Source organism: Malus domestica, chromosome 17, assembly GCF_042453785.1.
Source record: "Malus domestica chromosome 17, GDT2T_hap1".
Taxonomy (NCBI): domain Eukaryota; kingdom Viridiplantae; phylum Streptophyta; class Magnoliopsida; order Rosales; family Rosaceae; genus Malus; species Malus domestica.
The window spans coordinates 10,390,227-10,412,787 of NC_091677.1; the positions used below are offsets into that span (position 1 = coordinate 10,390,227).

The 22,561-nt window shown below is 37.1% G+C and overlaps 3 protein-coding genes and 1 pseudogene across 5 annotated transcripts; 1 reads left to right on the forward strand and 3 right to left on the reverse strand.

Moving 5' to 3' along the window:
- Positions 1 to 2,175: 2,175 nt before the first annotated feature.
- LOC103405062 (ribulose-1,5 bisphosphate carboxylase/oxygenase large subunit N-methyltransferase, chloroplastic) lies at positions 2,176 to 6,299 on the reverse strand. The gene is made up of 12 exons (XM_008344033.4): positions 5,874 to 6,299; positions 5,097 to 5,260; positions 4,887 to 4,970; positions 4,679 to 4,736; positions 4,508 to 4,561; positions 4,120 to 4,191; positions 3,947 to 4,027; positions 3,676 to 3,848; positions 3,425 to 3,527; positions 3,216 to 3,347; positions 2,975 to 3,097; positions 2,176 to 2,591 (listed from the first exon to the last, which is right to left on the reverse strand). The coding sequence occupies exons 1-12, from the start codon at positions 6,234 to 6,236 to the stop codon at positions 2,505 to 2,507; spliced, it is 1,494 nt and encodes a 497-aa protein (XP_008342255.3). The 5' UTR covers positions 6,237 to 6,299; the 3' UTR covers positions 2,176 to 2,504.
- Positions 6,235 to 12,425, forward strand: LOC114825733 (uncharacterized; annotated as a pseudogene).
- A 268-nt stretch (positions 12,426 to 12,693) lies between these two features.
- Positions 12,694 to 17,887, reverse strand: LOC103405061 (long chain acyl-CoA synthetase 8). Of its 3 annotated transcripts, none has more exons than XM_008344032.4 (12): positions 17,642 to 17,887; positions 16,189 to 16,783; positions 15,977 to 16,057; positions 15,569 to 15,838; positions 15,119 to 15,250; positions 14,870 to 15,043; positions 14,530 to 14,759; positions 14,060 to 14,177; positions 13,694 to 13,825; positions 13,452 to 13,586; positions 13,134 to 13,340; positions 12,694 to 13,044 (listed from the first exon to the last, which is right to left on the reverse strand). In XM_008344032.4, the coding sequence occupies exons 2-12, from the start codon at positions 16,726 to 16,728 to the stop codon at positions 12,880 to 12,882; spliced, it is 2,184 nt and encodes a 727-aa protein (XP_008342254.3). In that variant the 5' UTR covers positions 16,729 to 16,783; positions 17,642 to 17,887; the 3' UTR covers positions 12,694 to 12,879. The 3 variants fall into 3 exon arrangements, with proteins under 3 accessions (XP_008342254.3, XP_070673072.1, XP_070673071.1); XM_070816971.1 differs by having other exon boundaries at positions 17,018 to 17,660; XM_070816970.1 differs by lacking the exon at positions 17,642 to 17,887 and adding an exon at positions 16,998 to 17,617.
- A 1,325-nt stretch (positions 17,888 to 19,212) lies between these two features.
- Positions 19,213 to 21,888, reverse strand: LOC103405060 (heterogeneous nuclear ribonucleoprotein 1-like). Its single transcript, XM_008344031.4, has 6 exons — positions 21,726 to 21,888; positions 21,577 to 21,617; positions 21,109 to 21,272; positions 20,635 to 20,734; positions 20,356 to 20,525; positions 19,213 to 20,076 (listed from the first exon to the last, which is right to left on the reverse strand). The coding sequence occupies exons 1-6, from the start codon at positions 21,779 to 21,781 to the stop codon at positions 19,570 to 19,572; spliced, it is 1,038 nt and encodes a 345-aa protein (XP_008342253.1). The 5' UTR covers positions 21,782 to 21,888; the 3' UTR covers positions 19,213 to 19,569.
- Between the last annotated feature and the right edge of the window lie 673 nt (positions 21,889 to 22,561).

Genomic DNA, 22,561 nt, shown 5'->3' on the forward strand with positions numbered 1-22,561 from the left:
TTAGGGGGTGTAGTCAAACTAAGATTTTGATTTTAAAGGATTTTAAAAGTGATAGATTTGATAAGATTTAAAAAGATTAAAAACTCCTACAAAATTCATATGGATTTTAATGAATTTGAATGGATCTTGTATGCCTTATATGTATATTCTCATCTCTACTTAGTTCGATGCCTTTTGAGAGCTCATTGGTTTCGGGTTCCATTGAAACTCCAAAGTTAAGCGAGTTTGCGAGCAATACCAGTGGATCCCAGAAACAAAACCGTGAGGGTGTGGTCGGGGCCCAAAGCGAACAATATCGTACCACGGCGGAGTCAAGCCCAGGATGTGGTGAGGGTCTGGGCTGGGATGTGACATAGGGGGTGAGGTTGGATTCTTTTTAGTCTTTGTTACATATATTTTTTACTCTCAAATCTCACAAAATCCACAATTTATTGAAATCCTCCAAAATCTTAATTTTTTTAATACACTTAGATTTGGATGGATTTTAAAATCTTTTAAAATATTTTAATTGACTACATCTAGATTTGAATGAATTCTAAAATCCTTTAAAATCTTTTAATTGACTACATATGATTTTAAAGTCTTTTAAAATTCTCTCAAATCCAAGTTTGACTACACTCCCTTAATTATTTCTTTTTTGCTTATCAGTTCTTTTATAATATTTCATTCTAAACTATGTCAATTTGGATAGTAATGTATACGCACTTATTTTTATTTTCTACACATTCTTTTAATTATCAATCAAACAAATTTAAAAAAAAATCAATGACAAAAAAAATAATAAGTGCAAAAAAAATAATTTGCCTTCGGGTTCCATCGAAACTCCGAAGTTAAGCGAGTTTGCGAGCAATCCCAGTGGGTCCCAGAAACAAAACCGTGAGGGTGTGGTCGGGGCCCAAAGCGAACAATATCGTGCCACGGCGGAGTCAAGCCCAGGATGTGGTGAGGGTCTGGGCTGGGATGTGACATAGGGGGTGAGGTTGGATTCTTTTTAGTCTTTGTTACATATATTTTTTACTCTCAAATCTCACAAAATCCACAACTTATTGAAATCCTCCAAAATCTTAATTTTTTTAATACACCTAGATTTGGATGGATTTTAAAATCTTTTAAAATATTTTAATTGACTACATCTAGATTTGAATGAATTCTAAAATCCTTTAAAATCTTTTAATTGACTACATATGATTTTAAAGTCTTTTAAAATTCTCTCAAATCCAAGTTTGACTACACTCCCTTAATTATTTCTTTTTTGCTTATCAGTTCTTTTATAATATTTCATTCTAAACTATTTCAATTTGGATAGTAATGTATACGCACTTATTTTTATTTTCTACACATTCTTTTAATTATCAATCAAACAAATTTAAAAAAAAAATCAATGACAAAAAAAATAATAAGTGCGAAAAAGTAAACCGTTATACATTTTTTTTTGTGAGAGCGGAAACGTTATACTGGTTTTCTCTATTATAATTTATACTTCATATTTTAAACAACTATATTTATGAGCTTTGAACTCTTAGAAAGTGGAAATTGGTTGACACTACTCCCAATAATCATTGACCTCAATTTTTTATATTTTTAACAATAACAAAAAGAAAAAAAAGTTAATGCTAGGGAGACTAAATTTATAAACTAAATAATGTGTCACCAATAAAAATGAACACGTTTATCAACGTTTAAGTGATAAACCAATCATCAACTTCCATATCCTTTAGTTTTCAAAACTTTATCTATAAATTTAGTTTCACTAGCATTATCCAAAAAAAATTTGTTACAACATTTTCAAATGAGATGTCAAAAAATCTACGTGGGCGGTTTGACATAAAAAAAAGGTGGTTTTTAGGTTTCAAAGGAGATACCAAAATTCTACATAGATTAACATTTTCTACTTTGCTGCCAAATTTAAAAGCAAACATTAAAAATTTCTTTTTGTTGTATTATAGTGACGAGCCCACATATTTATTTATTATTATATTATGGGCCCACTTAATTATATAAATTATCAAAAAAAAAATTAATTTGACATCTCAACTAGTGTATGCGACTTTTAAAATGTTATTTTGCCACAATAGCTATAAAAACGAAATTTGACATTTTAATTTAATATCTCCATCAGAGATAATCTTATAAATAAAATTGTGTTACGACGCATAAAATTTGGCACCCTGACACTTTAACCAACTACATTGACGAATTTATTGAAATTGGTCCAAAGGTGTGGTAGCTAGCATAAAGGTGGAAAGAGAGTTCATGACACATACTATAATACAATCAAATTAACCAGAAAAACCTCAAAGTTGTAGCATTTTTCTTGCTTCCTTTGGTAGTTACATGTTCATGGCATCGTATGAATTGGAACCTCAACTCCTTTCCAAATGAAGGCTGTCTCAATTGATTAGGTCCCAAAAGTCACATAAGAAATGCCACTAGATGTAGCTTGAGCAAAAAGGCAGGGCTCATCAGAAAACCCAGCAGCACATCATGCTTGCTTGAAGCTCTTCTCACTTGAAAAACTTTCGGAATCCGTTGAAGATTGTTAGAGCTTTCAGTTCACCGCTTCTTATGTCCCTCAATCTCCTTCTCAGTATCTGAAACCAGTCACGACTTCGTAATCAGCCAAACAAAATAAGGCAGATTTTGCTATGAAGCACAACAGTAATGCATAATCCTTGCAGAAGACATGCAATCTCAGCCGGAACTTTTATTGTTTAAGTTCTTGAGCTCATAAGATCAACTCATTACTCATCCACAATTTTCAGTTATTCTTTTTTGAAAATCTCCGGTGATCACAACGTTTTCAGCTAAGGTAAAGCAGAAACATATGAGGCACAGAGCACAGAGTGAATCAAAGAAGGATTCACAAGAGCTAAGCTGTGTCAAAACTTAGATTAAAAGCACACAACAGATGAAACCTGCTTCAGTCTTATTAGAACAATCAATCTATAGAAAACGAAAGATGTAATTTTCTTACATATTGCGCACGAAATAGGATTCTCCGCTCACTAGTACTCAAGTCTACCGCTAGCTGTTTCAGAAACAACCTTCGGTTTAGTTGCTTTGGAGACGTCACATCCAAATCCATGGATCCACTTGCCTGTCAGCGAAAAATCAATCGTGGGTTTCAATGTTTAAATCTCTCAGCTTCAACCGACCTAGAGTGTTCATAGAGTCATGGACAGATGTAGAAATTCTGTTGCAAATCAGTCCCTCACCTGTAAGAATTTGTTATACTTTGATATGCTGGCTTCACAGGTGTCCAGTATAAACTGTAACGCTTCTTCCTCTATTTCACTGTATCGTAAATCCTTCTTCGCTGTAGATTTGTTTGACGCTGCAGCAGCCATCTACAGTAAAGAACTTTCAGATAATGTTCAACAATATGGAAACTTTGATTAACAATAGGAAGCTAAAACTGTCGCACCTCATCAAATTGTCCACTCATACTTGGAGGACTCACGGCTAAATAAGCGTACGCCATTAGCTCCAATGGCCAACCGGTGATTTGCATAGGGTAGCACTGAGATCTGCTTGATAAAAAATAAAGTTTGGTATCCCAGATTGGTACAACGTAAAGGAGGAACATAAATTTTGGAGATTCAACTGAAAGAGGGAAAGGAATGGAAAGAGTGACTGAAGACTAAGCATGATTTTTCTGAGATATCGGGTACTCACGCTGACAATCCGTACTTTCTCAAAACTTCCAACTTCTCCTTATAACATTTGTCGGATTTTGAAAGCGACAGTGGCAGCTCAACAGAATCTCTAGGGTTGGTGCCCTCCCTTGGAACAAACCCATAAGATAGCAACAGCTCTCCGTTAGATTTCTTTCCGTAGGAAATGAAAACCTGCATTTAGTGACCAAAAGCATCACTAGAGGTCTTGATTTCTTTGCAACTTCAACAACGGATTTAGACCTAAAGTTGTGAAAAAAAATATTGTTTACCTGCTCACCTGGCTCATATGCCACATCTGTTGAAAAGACAACTCCCTGTGACGATTTATCATAATCCAAAAATGCGTCTACCTACACCAGTCAAATTAAGATGCACAATGTGAGTAAAATCTGTGCAGCTCATACTTCGGGTTGTGTTTATTAAAAGAGACTCATTGACAGACCTTACAACTATGATTCAGCATATCTGCCCAAGGAACCAACGCAACCTTTCCACCCAATGAGGGTAACCGAACCTGTGCTTAGGAGAAAGAAGATGTTGTGGTCATGTTTTCGACAAATCACAGTGCTTAGGAAATATCCAATATCACACTTCAACCTACTTCTGGATTTCATATCAGAATTTTAGACCTAGAAGCAGAGAAATTTTGAGTAATTCCTTCCAATTAATTGACGGTGACATCATTACACATCATAAATTTGTGCACTTTACTTATATTAACAACCAAATCGTCATCATCATCACACACTGAACACAATTTGACACCATTCTGCAGATACAGAAACAAATTTACGATGGCAGTGTCATTATCAACAGAATAGTTAACTCACCAAGCGGGAGAAAAGAATTCCAAATGACCATTTGAAGGTTTCAATGTTGAACACCTGTAAACAAAACATGGAGCGGAGTAAAAAAGTCGCACATGGTGAAAAAACGAAGAAGATATGTGGCTATATTCAACACTAGCAACCCGCATTGAGCTCATCGTTTAAGTTTAATACCTCTTCAGGAAATAAAGCAGGATACTTGGAAAATATCCTCATCCTTAAATCGTTGTACCTGCACCAGAGAGGAATAAGTATTCAGCCCCATAACTACGAGATCATGATTCATGAAGTTGGACTCACCGAAGCACTATTATGATTCGAGAATAACATACGTCAAATATTTCAAATGAAGAAAAATATACTAACAAATACAAGGCCATACGTTCCAACAACATTAGTAACTCTTTCAATCGCCCGTTGCCTGATCTGTGATGCTTCCAAATACCGATCAAGTTCTTCGCGAGTCCTGAAAGGATACAATAAGGCTGTAGAAAAATCTGAGAGTAGACTCTTCCCAAAGTAAATGACAGACTCGTAAAATTCCGCCATCAAAACATGGAAAGGAGGTAGTTACTAGTTAGTTAGTACTTACCAATACAGAAGGGAATAAGGCTGTCTTGGTAGGGCAGAGATATAGTTGCTCCATCTAGAAGATTGAAGGTAACTTGCTTCACTGATCAGATAGGTTGCCAGAAATGGCCAATCAGGTACGCCGTTTTTCTTCAACACTTCACCAGCCTCACCGCAAGTCCATTCCTAACATTTACAAACACGGCAAAACAAGCACTTTCAGAATGGCTGCGCTTGGAATAACATTTGGCCGAAAAAGTTAAAATTGCTTATGGGTTATAAAAGCAGTTAGAAGTGCTTTCTAGAGAAGCACCTAGTTTTCAGAAAACACTTCCAAATGCTTTTTCAAAAATCACTTGAATTTTTAGTAAACATTTAATGTAATTCTATGAAAGCACTTATGAGCAGAAGTGTCTTCTAAAGAAGCATTTTCAACTGGAGTTGTACGCATAACACATAATTACTGGCAGTTAAACCACTATATTAAGGGGCCCGTTTCAGGCCTAAAAGCACTTCTGGAAACGTTTGACAGAAATTCTATATCTAAAGTGCTTTTGAATGACAAAACACTTTTAGTGCTTTGCCGAGAAGCGCCTACAAATGTATCTTCAAGTGGCACTGCTTTACCAAGAAGCACTTCCGGGCAAAACCGCTTATGAGGAGAAGTGCATCTTACATAAACACAAGTAAAAGTGCTTTCTAGAAATGCACGTCCAAACAGGAGTGTCCAATTCGTGCACAAAACATATAATTACCGGCATCCAAATTAAAAAGCAAAGAAAATTTAGAAGAATCTTACAGAGTCAGCAGTGATAAACAGAGAGGGAGGCACAAAGAGCAGCTTCTCCCCCTTCCTTATATTCTTCAAAGCAACCAGTCCCCTCTCCCCAACTTCCACTTTCTCTATCGCCATCTTCTGCGGCGGAAGCCCCGAATCCGTCAGCCATTTCTGCAGAGCAGAAGCGTTCTCCAAGGAGTCAATGTCGCAGCCCCACGGAATCTTCTGCGCCACCGTGGCCTTGGCGCCGTCGGTCGTGGAGACAGAGCACTGAACTGGGTTTCTACGGAAATTCAAAGGGAGCGAGTGGAATGTGTGGATTTTGTGTTGGGGGTGGAAGGTGGGGAGGAGAGTTGTCTGCAGAACTCTTGAAGCTTCAGCCATGGCTGTCGAAAGCGCAGAGAGTAAAAGAGAGGAGCCTTATCTGAGCGTTATGGTTTGGTTTGTGGTCGTTTTTGCGGTTAAGAAAAGGCGCCCTTTTATTATCACTCTCTGTTCATTTCTTTGTCTTGGGGTGAAAATGTATTTTTGGGTTTTTTTAAACGCAGTAACTCCTTCTACTAGTACTACGATTTAGTGTTTTTTTTTTTTTTTTTGGGTAGAAAGTTTACATGAGTGGATGCTTCAATATGTTCATACTGTTACTATTATCGATACTTCAATTACATAATTATTGTTGCAAGTGGTCCTTTACCACAGATAAAGAAGAATGTTGCCCTTATATCACTGTGTAGGTTCAAACCCCGTTGGTAAGAATTGCAAGGGCATAAGCCCTTTGCCCAATTGCCCCCTTGTTTTCGAACTGCTAGAGCTGTTTTCTGCAGCCCAAAGGCTCTTTAATCCAATTGCCCTACCGCTGGAGATGCTCTAAGAACAATGAAAAGCGTACATAAGACAAATATGCCAAAACATAATCAAGATGTGAGACACGCAAAAGAAAATGTCACAATTTAACAGTTACAAACTCATCAGAATTACGATTCAATTCCTATAGGAAATCTTTTTGAAATGTCATATGAAATTGTACGCATTTTCAATTTGTCATATAAACTAAAATTTTAAGCAATTTGTGATTCCAACTTTTTGAAATCATTAATTTGTCATATCTCCCTAACTCCGTTAAGTTTTCCATCTAATATAAGTCATTTGCCTTGCACGTGACTTGTGTTTAGGGTTATTTCGGTCATTTTAATACCTTACTTCCCTTTTATTAAGTTGTATTCGACAAAAAAATTATAGGGTTTCTCAGGCAATGGAACAATATTTTTGATATGATAGCATAAAATGATCATGCAATGCACTCTCTTTATTCCAAATATGTAATGATACACAAGTGGGAGTTCACATTTTAGCATGTCATGGGCTCTATAAATGAGAAACATGTTGATGTTTTGTGCCATATATGGAGTTGTAGATGCATATGCACTAAAAATTTAGGTGTTTGTACTAAAGAAAAGTTAAAAACTTGTGAAAAGATGTTAAAATGACCTAAATAACCCCAAACACAATTCATGTGCCCACACATGACTTATATTGGATGGAAAACTTAACAAAGTTAGATTGAGATGACAAATTAATGATTTTGTAAAGTTGGTATCACAAATTGCTTAAAATTTTAGTTTATATGACAAATTGAAAATTATGAACAAGTTCATATGACATTACAAAAATTATGAACAAGTCCAACATTAAAACGTAACCAAGAGGTGACATGTGCCAACAAATGCAATGGAACTCTTATCATTTTGATGGACTCAGCTAACTAAAAAGCAAAGAGCTTGAATAAGGAATGTCAAAATCCTATAACTTTATCAATCTTCCAAATATGTTGTTGGCTAATGCCACCCTCTTCTCCTGCAACTTCCCATCATTTCCACTCAAAAACCCAACGCTCAGAAATTCACCACTAAAATCCCAGAAGTTCACATTCTCAAAAAAGCTCAAAGTTTCAATCTTTTCTGCAACCCAGTTTTGCTAAACTTTAAGAGTAAATTGTAGCAATGATCCCTCAACTTTAATTAAATTGGAGCAATGACCTCTCAACTAAAAATCCATTATCATTGATCCCTCAACTCATCAAAATGTGTAGTTATGGTCCTTTTCGTGTTAAAATTTTGTCAAAATAAGTTATGTCGGAAGGACCATTGCTACAATTAGAGTCCCTCAATTCATCAAAACGTGTAGCTATGCTCATTTTCGTCAACTTTGTCGAAATTTTATCAAAATTAGTTATGTTTAAATGACCATTGCTACAATTGGGTTAAAGTTAAGGAACCATTTCTCCAATTGGATTAAATAAAGTTAAGGGACCAATGGTAATAGATTTTTAGTTGAATGATCATAACTGCACGTTTTGATGAGTTGAGGGACCAATGGTAATGAATTTTTAGTTGAGGAACCATTACTCCAATTGAGTTAAAGTTAAGAGACCATTGCTACAATTTACTCAAACTTCAATCTTTACATCTCAGAAGCAAAAGAGTCGTCTCCAAATTTGTCAAAGTACCTTGAATGGTAAGAAACCAAAAGCTCCGGTTTTGAATGAGGGGGAAAATGGCAGTGCTGGGAAGAACTGGACGACGTCAATTTTGCTGTTTGTGTTATGGGGGCACTCATGTTCTATATGCTCACTCTTTCTCCAAATCAGACTCCGATATCGTGCAATTCACATTTTAAGTGATGAAATCATAAAAGTGCTTTTGTTAGAGCATCTCTAATGGGAATCCCTATTTAGGGACTCTCACCACTATTTTTTAGTACTCATTTCAGGACTTAAAAAGAATTTTTATGTCCCTAAAGGAATATTGCCTCCAATGGGAGAGTTCTTATAGTAGAATCCATACATTTAAGGTTTTTACAATTTTATTTGATAATTTGATTAGATGCACATTTTTTTAATTTATTTAACATTACGTTCTCGAAAAATATTTTTGTGAACATTTTAAGCAAAAAAATTCAAATTTGGACACCAATTTTTTTCTTCACAAAAATGTAACTAGATTGAGTGAATTGATTATGAGTGAACTGAGAATAAGAGATGAAGTTGTAGTGAGTTTTGGTTGGATAATTTGGTATTTATAGGAATGATGAGAGAACAACATGAGAGAGTAACTCAAATTGAAACTATTAATCTTTCAACGGAAGCAATATGAAAAGAGAAAAAACAAAATTGAAAACCAACATGAGAAAGTAACCTAAATTGAAACAATTATTTAATTGGAACCGTTGATCTTTCAATGGTAAAAAAATTTAAAAAGCAGGAAATCAATCTAGACCTTCTATTTTAAACGGTTGAAAAAAATAAGGTCATGTGACTGGGACCCACACCTACTTTTCCACTTAAATTGTCCTATTAGGTCCACCATTTGAGTTCCTATAGAGTCTATATGGGGGTACATACACCAATGGCAAATCCCTATACTTTAGGGACTCACTTTCCGATCCATTGGAGATTCATTTTGTCTCTAGAGATGCTCTTAGCCTGTTTTGAAGTGCTTCTTTGAACTTTTAGAAGAAAAAAAATCGAAGTGCTTGCTGGAAAAGTAGTTGAAGTGCTACTTTCAAAGTGCTTTTCTTTCTAACCCATAAGCATGTTTAATTGTCATGAAGCATTTTTGGTATCTGAAAGTGTTTTTAGCTATTCTAAAACATATGTAAACAGGACCGAAATTAATTAGGCAGGATTCAATTTGGTTTGTTGAAGTAGTTGCGGTGTTTGCTAGAGCCTAGAAGCAAGGACATTTGATTGCAATCATGCTGTTATTCTTTTACATTTGTGTTTGGGTTTGGGTTCACTAAACTGCATCTGGAAGGTTTAATTTCATTGTTTCGTACTGAAATGGTTACTTCTGTCGAAAGACACTATTAATAGCAACAAGTGAAACTGCTAAAGGATGTTGCTTTCGAATTGAAGGAATAATCCATAGCTATGATGTTATTTGAGGATTTCTTGGTTAAATGGCCATCCTGAAATGTATGATAGTTCAAAATGATAGTTCAATCAATTGATCTTTGCAATGTCTGCAAACTAGGCTCTTGGGTTATCCTACATTTCACATTCTTAACGTACGGTCTTTTAACTTGGTTCTTTCAGTCAAGGGACATGTATTTCTTGAAGAAATTCTTGAATTTGAAGGGAGATGACGCTTTTAGAATGAATGAAGTGCTTGTGTCCATTTGGTACATAATGGGTTTCTGGCCTTTGGTCTATAGCATGTTGATGCTTCCAACAGCTAGAAGGTAACATCGTTTTCTCTAAATTTTCTTTAAATTTCTTCCATCATCTTGAGTGTTTCTTGTCCCCCCCCCCCCATTTAACTTTCTCCTTAAAAAGCTTTTGATGTAACACAACGAATGATGCCTCTTGGCTTGAGCTACCTAAGAGTTCACGTCTCTTCTTAAAACCATTGCATGAGTGCAATACTAATTAGCCAAGTAGAAGGGCCAACCTGAGAGTGAGGCAAAAGCTGGGAACGGGCTTAAACTTACCATTCGAAGACCAAGTCAGAGTCTGCTGGGAAAGCCTTTTACGAGTAGCATATATCAAAGCCATAGAGGATATGTATGATAGAGCAAGGATTGTCGTAAGAACCCATGAGGAACAAACCAAAAGTTTCTCCATAACTGTAGGGTTACATCAAGGCTCATCTTTAAGTCCTACCTTTTTGCATTGGTAATGGATGAGTTAACGAGACATATTCAAGATGATATTCTTTGGTGTATGCTTTTCGCAGACGATATAGTGTTGATAGATGAAACTTAGGAAGGAATAAATGTGAAGTTTAACCTTTGGAGAGAAATGTTGGAATCCAAAGGTCTTCAGCTAAGTCGGTCAAAGACGGAGTATATGGAGTGCAACTTTAGTTCAACCAGAGGCTCAAATGAGTTAGGGATGAGGATTGGAGACCAGGAAGTACCAAAGAGTGACTGCTTTCGCTATTTAGGATCTATCTTGCAAAAGAACGGAGAATTAGATGGAGACCTCAACCATAGAATACAAGTTGGATGGATGAAGTGAAAGCGTGCATCCAGCGTGTTGTGTGACTATCGTATGCTACTGAAGCTCAAGAGAAAATTTTATAGGTTGGCAATGCTTTATGGCACGGAATGTTAGATGGTGAAACATCAACACGTACATAAAATGGGTGTAGCAGAGATGAGAATGCTTCGTTGGATGTGTGGGCACACGAGAAATGATAAGATTATGAATGAGGATATCCGAGGTAAAATATGAGTAGCCGAAATTAAAGGAAAGATGAGAGAAAATGGGTTACGGTGATGTGGACATGTGAAACGAAGGCCTACTGACGCTCCAGTTAAAATATGCGATTACGGGATAGAGGTTTAAGGTCGAAGAGGTAAAAGAAGACCTAGGAAGACTTGAGAATAGACTATAAGAAAAGACTTAGAGTACTCGGATATAACGGAAGATGTGACACAGTACCGAGCGCAATAACGTTCTAGGATTTATATAGCCGACACCACTTAATGGGAAAATGCTTTGTTGTTATTGTTTGTTATCCTATAATGTGCAGCTCAAGAAGCAAAGTTCCGGTCTGGCCTTTCTTGATACTTTCATGCTTTGGCGGGCCGTACGCTCTTCTTACCTATTTTGTACTGTGGAGACCACCGCCACCTCCTGTCGATGAAAGTGAGCTCACAAGAAGGCCTCTCAACTTTCTTGGATCCAAATTAACTGCTTGGGTAAGAAACTTTTCACTTCCTGTTCACACTCAACTTTCTGGAAGATACCGTTTAGCCTCAGACGGAAACATTCAACCGATCTTACAATTTGATATTTCCTTTGTTTCTCCCTTCTTTTATGTTGTAAACTTGTATTTACTCATCGATAAATGACGATCATTGAAGTGACAATCTGAATATTTTCGCGTAAATAGTTGAAACATAGTCGTAGTAACATTGATTTTTCGATATGTTTTGTAAAATGGAACTCCATTACGCATCAGATATCACTTGCTGCAGGACTAGGTTTAATCGTCTCTGCGGGTCTAGCAGCTGGGGCTGACTGGAAGGAATATTACCAGTACTTCAATGAGAGTAAATTTGTAAGTTACTCAAACCATCAACGCATATACTTCACAACCATTTCTGTAGTCCCTCGCGTTCGAAACAAACGGCTATGATACAATCCCACAGCATGAAATCTGTACTGAAGCGTACGACACTGGAACCTTGTATATATAGATCCACGCGACGAGCCTAGATTTCACCCTGCTATCTGCATTTGCTCCGTTTTGGGTCTACAACGATATGACTGCCCGGAAATGGTGACTGTTTTGTTGATGTGTACAATATTCAAACGCTTCCATTTCTTTTTGCAGGTTCGACGAAGGTTCTTGGCTTCTGTTCTTATCGTTGGTGCCACTCGTAGGCCCTTCTCTGTATCTCGTCTTACGGCCATCGCTACCAACCGACAAAACGTCACTTAGCCCTACTGAGCCGAAGTAGTAACTGAAACCTTTGCATGAACATCATTCGCATGGCACCGAGACACAAGACGGGTACAGATTATAACTCTGCAGACAAGGAGCATATACCGTCATTCAGAAACTTGCTGAGATACGAACTCCCGGTAAGCACACCGCCGGACACGCTTAGAGGACGAATTATACCTGTCATTGGCTTCTCAGACAAACACAACTCAAATCATCCTCCTGATTGGAGATTCATTGAATTGTATACATGACAACGATTCGTGTTGTAACGACCACTTAACAAAGTTGTTAACATACCATACAGATTCGTGGTCTCGTATTTGTGTTGTAATACTGTTTTCGAACACAGTTACGTAAAGTTGTGCTAGAGCATTATGCTTTCTAACTATCACGTGAAACATGCTATACCTATTCCTTGCCCATGAAGGTTTTAACCACATACACGCATCAAACTAAACATCTGCAATAGCAGCACTGAATCACTGGAATATCGAAAAATTTAAACCGAAAAATATCTAAAAATCAAGAACAATGTAGCACAGCAGAGTAAAAGAGACATTAGCCGTTCGTGTTCAAGCATACAACTTGTTGAGCTCATTTTTGAACTTGGCCTTGATCTGTTCTCTCTTAATCTTCATAGCAGCAGTAACCAATCCGGACTCGGGTGTCCAAGGCTCAGGCAGCAACCGAATCTTGGCAGGAAGTTCGAACTTATCCAATTTCGATGCTTTTGCTACCTGTAAAGATGCTAGAAATTTATTTATGGAACGAAAGGATTCAACTCTTGCCCAATCGTCTACTAGGTTATAAGGATGGATGGACTGACCTTGGAGAGGGATTGCTGAACCTCACTGACTGTTTCAGCTTTTTCACACAGCTCAGGAAAATCATTATACTGGACACCGGCTTCCTGTGCCCACTTCTCGAGGGCCTGACATGCAGGGACAATTAGAGCTACGCAATAGTTGTGTGAGGGATCTGCATATGCCATGATGTTGTCCACATAATTACTTGATGCTAATGCTGCTTCAACCTGCAGCAGGTCAGTGACGAATTTAATTAGTACTCCGGAGAAGAAAATTTATTGGGAGCGTTCATTTGGAAACATAATTTATCAGAAGTAGTACGAAACTTATAAAGGCACCTTTCCAAGGGAAATGTACTCTCCATGCTGGAGTTTAACGATATCCTTCTTCCTATCAATAATTTCAAGGCATCCATCAGGATGAAACATTCCAATGTCACCAGTATAAAACCAACGCATGCCCTTCTCATCAACCTGCAGCATGTAACGAGTCACTAATCATTAGGGCCTGTGAGGAGTGACGATCATGAAGCAAAACAGGTACACACACAAAAAGACGTACAGGATCTTTAGAATTTTACCTTAAACACCTCATCAGTCTTTTCTTGGTTCTTAAAGTAACCAGCAGTTACACTGTATCCCCCGACTACAATCTCCCCACGAGGCATAGGCTTGTCAGATGACAAGTATCCTCCTTCTTTCCAAGAAACAAGCTGCATTATCAAATAAGGATAACTGTCATATTGAACTCTTCAAAATCCTGCCTGGTACATCTCACATAATATACGATGATATATCATCCTGTAAGAAAAAGGAAGCGGTACTCTGAGAACAAAAGCTAGAATAACTGAAAAATGTGCTGGCCATGACACACGGTAAATTCTCTCCTGTTAAACATCCTGCTCTGATCATAAACTTCCAGCAATTTTTTTTCCAGGAATTAGTACCTTAATGTATCCACAAGGAAGGGGAGGACCAACACGGCCCACAGTTGTGTCATCCGCCTCGGAAAACGTAGCTCCAGCAAATGTTTCTGTCAAACCATATCCTTGCCCAATAGGAGCCCTGTTAAAAAACAATGGCATGCAAATTAAATACGTTGCATGCACGATAAGAATCAACAGAACCTTTGTGACAATACTGACCGCACATTGATAAAACTAAAAGAATAGGTATAGATACTAATCCTAACACGGTAGAAAGATCAATGTTGATTCTAACTGTTGTAAACAAAGGGATGTTAACCCATTGGACGTATCGTGTTCTGTTACCAATATTAGAATAAGAATATAAAGCACTTCCTGCCATGAAATTTCATTTTCCTTGATCAGATATCTGGTTATCTCGAAGGAAAAATAAAATGAAAATAGGTTATTCTTCCAACTATCTGGTTATCTCAAGATGAGAGAGCAATTACCCCATGCAAATATTGATGAATCGCTGTGAATCACCAGACAGAGGAGCACCACCACAGAGCATAAAACGAATGCGTCCTCCAAGTAATGAGCGTATTTTTTTGAAGACAACGACATCCCACAACATCCTTTCCAAACCCCAAGCCCCAAACCAGCTTCCTTCTACAGCCGCCAGTCGCCGTCTAAACCCAAGATTAAAAAGATTCTTAGCAAAGCCCCCCTTCTCATCAACCTGTAATACACCGTAGTGATTAGTGCAAGCTCAACCTTTGTGACTGAATCTATATAAGTGAATAACAGATGCTATACAACCGCGTACAAGGTGAATAATATCAACTTCACCTTTTTCAGAACTCCATCTCGAACACGATCTAAAATAGCAGGAACTGCTGTCATGATGGTTGGCTGTAACATAGTTGCATCTCCCTTGGTTCCTTTTTTAACTTTATTTGAAGTGTCTGTTAAAGTCAATGCTGAACCATAACCAATTGAACAGCCTGCAGCCAGCATCACAGACTGGACAACCACAACATGATTACAATTTAACATTTGTACAGTAGTAATGTAATACAAATACGAAAACAAGCATACCTCAGCTGCCAATTCGAAAACGTGAGCCAAGGGCAAGTATGCCAGGTAGACATCAGCACTACCCAGACTCGGAACCACTGTCATAACCGCTGCAGTAGTGGCTACAACGTTGCCATGAGTTATCATGACTCCCTATATCATTACACACCAGATCGTGTTAAAGGAAAATAAACAACATTGGGTTTTAGAAAATAAATAGTCATGTTCGGATACATCGCACACTATGTTATTCAAATAACGATGATGCCACATGGCCAGATAGAAATTCTTAGATCATAATAAGTACTCAAGTTTTTAAACTTTGGGAATCTACAATTTAAAAGAAGACACTAATAAATATTGTTTTTCACAGATGGCCAAATGGAAAGATTTCCAAGACCATATTCTGGTTCAGCTTTACTGCTCAAATAGAAAACAATAAATTTGCAATGAAGGGCTAGCGAAACAAACCTTCGGTAGACCTGTACTTCCACTTGTATACATAATAACAGCAATATCATTCTTGGAAGGTAAACTTGGAGGAACACGACTCTCTTGTCCAAGCTTCTCAACTTCAGAAAAGGATGCAACTTTCAAATCGCCCATACTCCCAGATACAATAGCATCTGAACTTCCCTCATCTTCAAAATAAATAACATTTTGAATGGTGTTTAGGCTTGAGGTTATAGCAGCCAACTTCTTCAACTGCTTGGAATCACAGATCAATGTCGAAACTTGGGTCTGTCAAAGTATAAAAGCTCTATATGAGGACAATCCATGTTCTCCATTTTCAGTCATTATAGGTAAACAGTACTATAACCGGTTAAATAAATTTAATAAACTCGTAAAGAATAGAAAAGCAGGGATTTTGCCACACACCTCATTGAGGGAGTGAATTAACGCATCCTCTCCTAGCGAAGCATAAATGGTGACAACGGTGATATTTTGCCGGAAGAATCCCTGGAATCAAAACCAACTAATTTTAGAACTGGCCATGCACTTGCAAGTCCTTAGACAAAAAAATAGAGAAATTTCCAAGAACGACAACGGACACCTCAAGGCAGACAAAGAAAAAAAATAATGAAAGGTACCTGAAAGGCTATAAACCACTCTGCACGGGTCTCTGAAAAAATTGCTGCACGGCTATCCATATTATGACCTAACTTAATAAGCCCAGATGCAAAGTTGCAAGCACGATCAAACACTTCTCCATAAGATTGCCATTCATACTCTCCCATGTGAAGCTTCTCAAACTTCCTTCCATCGCTAGCTGTAACAAATTCCCTTCCAATAAACTTCCTTGTTCCAAGGAATCGATTATGCAAGTACTTTCTACAAGATTGTTCAAAAAGGGCTGCCATGGTTGTGGCTCCTTTCTGAGGAACTTCAACCAACTCAGTTTCTCGAGCATTGCGCATTGCATAACCTGCCTCACCACTAACTTCAACTGGAACTCCTCTCTGCTTCCCCCTTTTCTTTCCCCCAAACACAGTGGACAGAAATGCAGGTATAAGTACGGCAACAACAACAGCGCCAACAATGCCGTATGTTCCATAGCTTTTCAGAACTGACAAGTGATCATCAGCAACCAAGTTGTCTTGCACCGACACAATTTTCTCAGAATCCTCCATCGCTAAATGTTTATTAATAACAAATAACTCCTCCCTCAATAGACCAAATAGTTACCTAATATAGATGACACTGATTAGTAATATCATCAATAGCTACAGGCAGTTAAATAAGGAAATAAATTCTATTGTTAGAAAAAAATTGCAGACGTCCACTAATCTGTGTGGACGAAAAAAAAGATTGCAATGTCTAAAGTTAGTGTCACTACTATAGTACCATTCCATCTATATCTCATGTACACAACATATAACTAAATCTGATTCCACCGTACAAGAGCAAGTTGTCACCCACATGGAATGCACAAATGAGAAGTGCTACATTTCATAACTTTCTTCTCAGCAAACCACCGAGCCGATTCTGCGACTTCCACAGTTGCAAATAAAAAACCGAATTAATCATAAACAACTTCCATCCAAATGAATTCCTCATTTCCAAAACACTACCAGCCCGAAAAAAAAATAATATGATCTAAAATATATTTCTTCCTCCGGTATTAAAACCAAACAGTGATCCCACACGTAATCGAAACCCAGATGGCAGAAAGTCCATATATTTCTTCCTCCGGTATTAAAACCAAAGTATATAACCCAAAACCCATGATCTAAAATTGTTGAATTCGATCAAATGCTCACTCGAACATGATCAGACGGGCAGCCACCCCACCTCACTATTAGCAAACACAATCAACAGATTCCAATACAATATCACAGAAAAATAATAAATCAATAACCCAATTGCCTCATAAACCCACAGATTATCACACGAAAGTATTCTGCATCAACTAGAAAAAAACAATCAACCTTTAAATAAACCAAATCTTAACAAAAACAACAGTATTTATCATCACCAAGAGAAAATAGTGCAAAAAAAATATGGGTCTGAGATTAAAACATGAAAAAACCCCGAAAAGTTCACCTCTGGAATCGAAGAAGGCGATTGCAATGGAGAAGGAACAATCTTTTGAGCATGGAAAAAAGCAGAGCAGGGTATCGAAGGTGGCAGCGAGCCAGATGACTCGGCTCTTTTATGCCACCGTATTTATAGTAAAATTACGAAAACGACACTGCTGAATTCAATGGACTTTGGAATCAGCGAGGGGTGCTTTCGGTAATTTACTCTGTCGGACATGCTTTCCGTTTAGCTTCCAACCGTAGGGTCCAAAGTATAAAATAAAAAGAGTTTTGTTAAACTTGTGAAATTCATCATATTAATTGTGAAAAAAAAAAAAAAAAATTATTGACGGCTCGTCTCGTTTGGATTTGTCATGTAATTTGAATTTAATATTTTTAAGCAAGCTCTTTCTTTTTATTACCGGTTGCTAAATACAGATGTAACTGAGATCTCGTAGGATCATGATATTCTATGATAATCTTTCTTATCCTTTAAGTTTATGTCTCCTTGTAAAAATAAATAAATAAATAAAAATAAAAAATCGGATGTTTCCGGAAACAGAGAAAATAAAATAGAATACTTCCAGGGACAAGCAACCGCCACGAGGCGGACGGCTGGCGTATTGAGTGACGTATCGAGAAGTGACACGTGTGCGATTACATAACCTGTATTTTACTAAGATTTTGTAATCTGGTTTCGGTATTTTTCGTTCCACATTTATTGGAGCTTTTGATATTAATTTGGTAAAAAAATATAAAAATAAACTTACGTAGTCTCAAGCATTAGGCGTAATTTAATGAAGTGGACTAATTCTAACAATGGCTCACAAAATTGTATTTACGTCGAATGTGTTTTAGTCCAACCCTTAAGCCGGACTAAATACAAATCCGGTTTAATATTCTGAGTAAGAAGTTCCGGTCTGATATTATTTTCCATTTGTCCAATGCACGTCGTACACAGGAGCATAATAAAATTTTCGTATATGATATTTACTAATTCTCAGATCAATTTGTAGAGAAGTCCACTGGCAATGTGGCACAAGCCTCGATGGTACATACATTCTCATTCAACGTGTCAATCTTAGTGAGAATCTTGTACAATTTCAACCAGCATGATCCCACACTCCGTAATTTAGATTATTTTAGAATGCCGCTCGAAACCAAAAAGAAACTCGGTATTTCTTGTAAATCCTGTATGATTTGGAGAAAATACAAATCATACAGGATTTACAAAGAAATAGAAAACCTACAATGCAGTTGCATTAACCAAGCACAAGACTCAAACTGTCTCCTATCCTATTTGCTAGCAAGGGAAGCAAGACCAACATAATTTCAACCAAATCTTATATCACTCGAATCATTGGCCTGTTTGGAAATGCTTCTTTTAAAAAACACTTACGCTCATAAGCGCTTCCAGTAAAAGCACTTCTTTTTGGAGTACATTCAAATGTTTAAGAAGCACTTTCAACTTTTTCTGTCAAACATTTGGTAATCTGAAAGGAATTTTTGTAACCAAAAAGCGCTTAAAGTTATTTAAAAAGCACTTCAAAACAGGCCTGTAATATATCTAGACATATTTATATTAGTTATGTCAACTCACGGAAAGTAGCTGTATATTAACAAAAGAGTTAAAACTAATTTGAATATTTCACACTGTGCACACTATAGAGAAACCAATGCAACGAAAGATAATAGGCAGATAACTCTAGTCTAGGCTGATTCTACCAAAAATATGTTACAACATAACAGTAAGTTTCTAAATCCCAACATACGACGACAATAAGATGCCTAACTGATAAACGACAGAAGTCTCTAAATTAGTGATGATCTAACTTTGGTTGTCCGTGCGATAGAGTAAACCATCGAACAAACTAATGGTTGATTTGATCTCCTAGCTTAGAGCCTCTTGCAGTAACCTGCATGCAACACCTATTGGAAAGCTTAAGCATAATTCTACCTTCCGTAGGGATGGTAACGACTACTCCCACCATAACCTGCCCTACTACCATACATGCCTCGAGGCCCACCATAAGTAGCAGCAGGACCTGAATCATAGCCATCACCAGAGCCTGAACCATCGTAACCACCATAGCCCCTAACTTCATGCCCATATGCACCTAACCCACTACCATCATATCCCCCACCAAGCCCTTCACCATAGGAACCAAAGCGACTAGGATAGCCGAATGATGACCCCCCACGATAACCAGAAAAGGCACCTCTAAAACCACCTCCAAAATCAGTACTATCTGGATATCCACCATAATCACCAAACCTACTGCCAAAACGTCCAAGTGACCTATAAGGAGGAGGGCCATAACCACCAGGACCAAAACTACTCATGGGGTCGCCAAATGCACTGAATCTATCATTGTAAGGGTGTGCCCTAGAGTCAGTACCAAATGCAGGAACACGTGCTGGGTTTGAGGCCTTCTTTGGTTCAGCCTTCTTGATCTCAACCTACAATAAAGAAGTGAGTTAACCTAGGCTTTTATACTTAGCAAGTTTTTTGTAGGACTTGGATTTATGTAGAGGGAGAAAACCCTGCATTCAAGTCCAGTAGTCCACTAATGATGAAATCTGGATAAAACTAGGTTGACTGAAACTATGACAAACGTATACAACAAAAATCTCACAATTCTGATAATACTTTAAAGGAAAACCTTCAAATATTTCTTTATACATAAGACGCCCATAATATATACCCAACACCATGAATGACTGTTGCCAATAACTCACCTGTGTACCTGCCATATCAATCCTATTTCCATTTGCGAGAGCATTATCAACATCATGATTGCTGTCAAATACAACAAATCCAAATCCTCGAGGGCGCTTAGTGACATGATCACGTATGATCTCATGCTCCACCACCTTACCAAATTGTGAAAAGAAGCTTTTGAACTCATCTGATATTCAAATGGACAATTTGAGTTAGAAGCGAACAATTCATCAGTTGTGCAACGAAAAACATAGCATTAGTAAACATCCCACAAAAGAAAAAGAATTACAACAAACCTTCAGTAAAGGTCGGTGGAATCCCGCCAACAAAAATTTTCTTTGTTTTGAAATCATTTCCCTGACCAGCACCTTTTGGAATGGTTCTCTTTATCTCAACCTGGTTGAAATTGACCACAAAAATATGTAAAAGAAAATTCCTAAAAGAACATTGAAATCAATTTAACAGTGGAAACGTCAAGAAGCTTTAATCTGAATACAAACTTCATATCAAATGTCACAATTTGATAAAAATAACCTCAATATTTACTAATCGAATCTAGACATTGTACTGCAGAACAGGCCTACATATATTTGCTAATAGAAGGAGCAATTCCTTATCTTTATGGATATTAAAAGGAACACCAATTCCATATAATGTCCGTTGCATTCATTCTCAATCAAACAGACCAATGAAGCATTCAACACTTAAGTGAACTAAACAATTCTCTATACAACCAATCATAACAAAAGAAGGAAGAGGATGCTGCTTACCTGCTTTCCGTTGATCACATGAGTCTCTTCAATTAATTGGTCAACAACAGCAGGATCCTCATAGGTGATGAACCCGAACCCCCTAGGTCGACCAGTTTCGCGGTCTTTCATGATCACAGAGTCAATTATCTCCCCATACTTCTCAAAGTACTGAACGAAGGTATCTGTAACCAGATAATACAACAAACACATTGCAGGTAGATATGAGCAAAATTCGACGATAACCCATCAAAATTTTAAAGCAAAACAAGGATACAAGCTGTCAACAAAGTCCATTGAACATCATAATTCACCAAAATCCTTACCCATTGTAGTTAAAATCATACTAGAAAGCAAAAAATCATAACTTTCAAAAAACCCATCAAAATTTCGATAGATAATCTTGATAGAAACTGTTAATTAAAGCTAAAACCCCATAAAATGGCGGAACTAAAGAAAACCCATAAAAGTTAATAGAAGGAATCTTACTCAAAGTGGTGTCTTTGGCTAAACCACCGATGAAGATCTTTCTGCAAAACAAGAACACACAAAATATACAACCCATTAGCTTATTATCACAGTCGGAGATGAAACAACCCTGAGAGAGAGAGAGAGAGAGAGAGAGAGAGAGGAAGAACCCGGGGCTAGCACCATCGCCGGAGAGAGGGTTATAGTTACTCTTCTTGGAAGCCATGTACGTCGGGATTTGAGTGGTCGAAGATCCTGAAATTACCAGCGAATTCTGGTTTTTTGGAGCCAACAAGGAACCAAAAAGTGAAAAAACACACTATGTGCTCATTATCTATAAAGCAAAGGGGAAGCAAGCGATCAGAGTTTGAAGGCTAGGGTTGGGCCTGGGCCTTGAGTTTGGGCCTCAGGTTGTTAAATACTGATCAATTTTGTAATATTGTACTGGGTTAAATTAATAGGAAAACTAATAAAAATTGTTTGAATACTCTGACTTTTAACGATAAGGATAAAATAAAAGGTAAAATAAATAGTACCATGATTGACTTTTTAGTGTAAAAATGCGGTTTTTCTTTAAAATTAACATTACATGGAGTTTTTCGTTAAAATTCCCTAAATTAATTTCTAAGTAATTAGAACATTTCCAAATGAAATGTTAAAACTCTCACGTAGATATATAACAGTAAAAAATGGCAGCAAACTCTTTTCAACTGAACTTTCAGTTTCCTATGTGGTGCTAAGTCATTTGAAGGCAAGTCGTTCTGCTGTCAAATTTGACAGCAAGTGTCAAATCCATTTAATAATTTTTTTTAAAATGTGATGCAATATATAATAAATGTTATTATGTGTTTCACGTATTTGGTTGATTATCTCAATAATTTGACCCTACAAAAAGAGAAAAAAAAATTATAAAATGATATTATTAATTAACATATTAGGTGGAGCAAAAATTGTATAAATGTCAAATTGCCACATAAGGCATCAAACATTATTTTGATGTTTTAAA

Excerpts from the sequence above, each read along its gene's own strand:
- LOC103405060 (XM_008344031.4), bottom strand. The coding sequence starts at position 21,781 with ATGGCTTCCAAGAAGAGTAACTATAACCCTCTCTCCGGCGATGGTGCT. Across the intron at positions 21,618-21,725 it reads GGCGATGGTGCTAGCCCCGG|AAAGATCTTCATCGGTGGTT; the intron begins GTTCTTCCTCTC and ends CTTGTTTTGCAG. Across the intron at positions 20,077-20,355 it reads TTGATATGGCAGGTACACAG|GTTGAGATCAAGAAGGCTGA; the intron begins GTGAGTTATTGG and ends TCTTTATTGTAG.
- LOC103405062 (XM_008344033.4), bottom strand. The coding sequence starts at position 6,236 with ATGGCTGAAGCTTCAAGAGTTCTGCAGACAACTCTCCTCCCCACCTTC. Across the intron at positions 3,528-3,675 it reads AGAAAGTACGGATTGTCAGC|ATCTCAGTGCTACCCTATGC; the intron begins GTGAGTACCCGA and ends TTTATCAAGCAG. Across the intron at positions 3,348-3,424 it reads TGAGTGGACAATTTGATGAG|ATGGCTGCTGCAGCGTCAAA; the intron begins GTGCGACAGTTT and ends TCTTTACTGTAG.
- LOC103405061 (XM_008344032.4), bottom strand. The coding sequence starts at position 16,728 with ATGGAGGATTCTGAGAAAATTGTGTCGGTGCAAGACAACTTGGTTGCT. Across the intron at positions 15,251-15,568 it reads GAAGTACAGGTCTACCGAAG|GGAGTCATGATAACTCATGG; the intron begins GTTTGTTTCGCT and ends GTAATGATATAG. Across the intron at positions 13,826-14,059 it reads TTCCTTGTGGATACATTAAG|CTTGTTTCTTGGAAAGAAGG; the intron begins GTACTAATTCCT and ends TTGATAATGCAG.